At 46.2% G+C, this 4,077-nt stretch overlaps 1 protein-coding gene across 2 annotated transcripts; it reads left to right on the forward strand.

Annotated features, from left to right (window-relative positions):
• The first annotated feature begins 2,130 nt into the window (after nt 1-2,130).
• Nucleotides 2,131-3,853, forward strand: LOC147900095 (glycine-rich RNA-binding protein RZ1C-like). 2 transcript variants are annotated; one of them, XM_087376927.1, is made up of 3 exons: nt 2,131-2,296; nt 2,438-2,564; nt 3,198-3,853. In XM_087376927.1, the coding sequence occupies exons 2-3, from the start codon at nt 2,454-2,456 to the stop codon at nt 3,819-3,821; spliced, it is 735 nt and encodes a 244-aa protein (XP_087233053.1). In that variant the 5' UTR covers nt 2,131-2,296; nt 2,438-2,453; the 3' UTR covers nt 3,822-3,853. The 2 variants fall into 2 exon arrangements, with proteins under 2 accessions (XP_087233053.1, XP_087233052.1); XM_087376926.1 differs by lacking the exon at nt 2,131-2,296 and having other exon boundaries at nt 2,317-2,564.
• Nucleotides 3,854-4,077: the final 224 nt, after the last annotated feature.

Genomic DNA, 4,077 nt, shown 5'->3' on the forward strand with positions numbered 1-4,077 from the left:
ATCATGAGCCTAATCACCTCTAATCACTCATTACCATGCATTTTGCGGTTATACTGTGCATTCTATGGCTGTGGCTATTAACATGCCCCCCTGCCTATTGGTGGGTGGAGAGGACCATCTGTACGATTGTGTAGTGGTCTAATTGGCGGGGGGTGATCTAGGTGAAGCACAAGCGAAACTTCCAAAAGTGGGTGGCATGCATGTCCTCGTACGTGTGAATGTGATGGCCATAGAGATTGCGGACTCGAAGGTAGAGGTGGAGGTCCTAGAATTGAGAGGGGCCGATGTCAGGGTTGAAAGACAATTCGTCAATCGACTGACTGTGGGTGGGGGGATCACGGAGGAGCAAGAGGATGAGACAATTGAAGTGGACAGCTGCAATGACCGTGGGGTTAGGAATAGTGTCGTTAAATGACTAGATGCGGAAGCAAAATCCCTTATGGGTCATTTGCTTGGGAAAATTATACTTTGGGAAGTTGTACAAAATATTGGGGACCTTTTGTTGGACCTTGTGGAAGTGGGCCCCAGTCCAGGGGTGTTCCATGGGCATGTACAAGGGGTGGATCCGCCAGTCGACATGTGCACTACGATAGTAGTGCCAAAACTGCTTTTTCTTCAAAAAAGAAATGCACTAGCGAGGTTGAAGGCCAGTGTCGGAGTTGGTGAGGGAGACAAGAGCCTCGAGAGCAAGGTGGTATCTGCCACGTGTGCACTTCAGAGATGGGTCCACCTTCGGTCATTGAAGGACTGAGTAATAAACTAGGTAAGGGGGCAAATTCATAGAGGTGGAGGTGGAGGTGAGAGCCTTCGAGCTGCTTCTTCCAGTGATGCATTAATACACTATCGGGCAGATGTTGGAAGGACTGCAGATCAAGTCTCCACTAAACATCTTCGGGCGAGGAGGAGGGGGTGTTGGAGGTACATCGTCGTTGTCCATAGGCGTGGGTTCCTCTTCAGTAGTCCCTGTGGGAGACATGTTGATGGGCGTATGTGCAAAATTCACCGGCTTGAGGAGTGTTTTGAGTGCCTCTTCCGGGAGGTCGACAAGGGTGTTGGAGGAGATGGACAGGGAGGTCCCATGCTATGCTTGTGTTGGAGGCATTGGAATAGTACTCGGGGAGGGTTGTACAGGGGGGTGGGGAGGGGGTGGGATGGGTGGTTTGCTGGGGGGTTGGGCGAGATCAGCTAAAGGCGGCTGTGGGATTTCAGTGGGTGGGGCAGTGGAGTTGAAAACTTCTATGGCTTCTTGCCCCTCCTCCTCGGTGACTTCTTCAAGATATGCTACGTGGATTGTTTCAAATTGTTGACCAAGGACTCGAGAGAATCCTGGAGAACTTGTAGCACTCGATTGTACAGAATGATTATGCTGTGGGGATGGCAGGCGGTGGAGCGATATGCAACTAGATGCTCTTGCATTTGGACCGATGAGGCATGGTCATAGGTCTGCATCCAGTTAATATTGGCTTGGAGGTTGTTTGGAGTGCATACCCATGGCCTGAGTTCATTGGGCTTGGCTAGTTGCATCACGTCATCATCCTATGGGTAATTGGTGGACTCAGTGATGATGACCCGACACCCCGCTTGGAAGTTGAGTAGGATGGGGTGGGTAGCAAGGGTTTGAAGGTCAAAAGGATGGAGAAGGGAGAGGATGGTGGGGTAAAGATAGAGAGAGAAGTATATCGCTCCCCTCTCTCTCTCTTTATGCTTCAGAACGTGCACAACACTCTAACATGCTATCATTCTTCGCCCACAATGAGGGACCAAAGGAGGGCCAAGTTATAAAACCTAAGGGCATTGCCACATGGACATGAGGTAGTTAATCATTTCTTATGCATTTTGAAGAATGGCTACACCTTTATTCATATGCTTGTAGTCCATGTGACAATATTGTAAAAATTGCAACAAGGATCAGTTATTGTATCGCCTTATTCATGTATTTGTTGGACTTCAGCTTCCAAAATATGGACATCACATAATCAATAATAAATCACCACCCCTGACATTTGCAGGGAAGATCGGGTTCTAATGGACCTTGTGTCGTGTCTCATGTCCACTATTTTACTCATTCTCTTTTTTCCTTAAACAATTGATGATTCGGCTTCAATTTCGAGTTAGTAGTTACTTGCTTCAGGATGAAAAGAGTGCCTGCCCGCAAATCTAGTTAACGTCGATGAGGTGTGGTAGGGGATCGAACTCAAGGCACCCAACAAGAAGTAACCAAGGCGAGCCTTAAAATGGACCTAAGCCAAAACCCAGCGATTTGTAGCTGAAGTAACGCCATCCCCACTCGTATTAGGTTTCATGCATCCTTCTCTAATTTCCCAATTCTTTGCTTATCTTCTTCTTGTTCTCCTGGATCTTGAGAATTAGCTCTTCTGGTTGCTTCCGCCGTTTCATGGGCTTGCAATAAACTAACGTCCCTCTTGTCATGTCATAGATCTTTTTTACTCGTAATGGCGGGTTTTGAGGACTATCGTGTGTTTGTGGGTGGCTTGTCGTGGAATACTACCGACAAGGGTTTGGAACAAGCATTTCGGCGGTTTGGCAAGGTTGTAGAAGCGAAGGTAAGCGGATAACGATATTCCTGTGCTACACTTTGTCGGTAATGTGTCGGACTTTTCCCATCGGTAATGTACAAGCTTATTGCATCATGTGTCGTTGTGTTCAACATCTATGGAGTTTTTACGGCGCCCTTGGGCTGTTTTGTCTGCTTCAGGAAAGTTTTATTTTTATTATTATGTGTTCAAGCGTTGCTTAATTATAGAAGTACTTATGTAGTCGGGAATTCCTGGTGCTCAAAAGTGATTATGACAGTAAAATTTTCACTTGGTTTTAATATCTATAATTCAGAGATGAGCCAGGTTGTTCTACATTTTTGTTGGTGACCTTTTCTTTATAATAAGCCATAATTTGGCTAGTATAATGCAGCTGAGTATCTGAGATGCACTCGCTAGTTATTTTCTGAGAGAGGGTACCGTGAGGATTTTTTTAGGCCCAGTTCAACTTTTTTTAAGATCCCTAGAACTTGAAGGCTGTTTTATTTGCCCCACGTTCTCCAGAATAATTCTTCTCTTTTGGAGCATTTGAGATTTCGTAAGGGAAGTGGATGGTTTATCAGAAATCGAAGTATGAGGGGTTAGTGCTTGTTGTATTTATGCATTTGTATAGTCAATTTATGGGTTTCCTTTGAATCACAGGTGATGCTTGATAGGGACACTGGACGGCCTCGTGGATTCGGATTTGTCACCTTTGCAGATGAGCAGAGCATGGAGGATGCAATAGCTGATCTTCACAACGGAGAGCTTGATGGGAGAGTTATTTCTGTCACAGAAGCTAAACCTAAAATGCAAGGCAGGGAAGATTATGGATATGGGGGTGGATACAGCAATGGTGGTGGTAGAGGTGGGTATCAACGAGGAGGTGGCGGTAGAGATGACTGCTTCAGGTGCGGGAAACCTGGTCACTGGGCTAGGGAATGTCCCTTTGCTGGAGGAGGTGGTCGGTTTCCTCCTAGGTATGGTGGTGGTGGTCGAAATGACCGCTATGGCGGTGCTGGCCCAGGTTATGGTGGGCGCTACGGTGATCGGGACCAAGGCGGTGATCGGTATGGTTCAGAACACTATGGACGTGATCGGTATGGGTCAGAACGCTATAGTGATGGCTATAGTAGGGATAATGATGGTGGATATGAACGAGACAATGACCGATACGGTGGACGATATGGAAGTGGTGGGCCAGTACATTATGAAGTTAGTTACAGAGATCGTTCTGGGCCCTATGATCGGCCAAGTGGACGCCCATCTTACGATGATCGTTACTGATAGAAAATAGCAGTCCTGTTCTAATCTATTTACATCTGCTGGCTGTTTGTCCAGTTCATCTTCAGTGCAGAGTGCCTCTTTGACAATGAGATTAATATAGCATAAGTTGGTAAGATGGTACAAGTGAATCCATATGATCTTGCCTTGTGATTCATCTTTGACAGTTAAGTTTTAGATTCTTTTATGGTACTCTACAACAGCGCCTTTTCCCTCACGATTTTGTAAGGCAGCTGCTTGCTTACACACTTTTTTATTA

The sequence above is a fragment of the Dipteris shenzhenensis genome, chromosome 7 (assembly GCF_047967505.1).
Source record: "Dipteris shenzhenensis isolate YYH24624 ecotype China chromosome 7, Dip_SZ_1.0, whole genome shotgun sequence".
NCBI lineage: Eukaryota > Viridiplantae > Streptophyta > Polypodiopsida > Gleicheniales > Dipteridaceae > Dipteris > Dipteris shenzhenensis.

Bases quoted from the DNA above. Each gene is read 5' to 3' on its own strand.
- LOC147900095 (XM_087376927.1), top strand. From the start codon at position 2,454: ATGGCGGGTTTTGAGGACTATCGTGTGTTTGTGGGTGGCTTGTCGTGG. The intron at 2,565-3,197 runs GTAAGCGGATAA...TTTGAATCACAG, and splicing joins GCAAGGTTGTAGAAGCGAAG to GTGATGCTTGATAGGGACAC.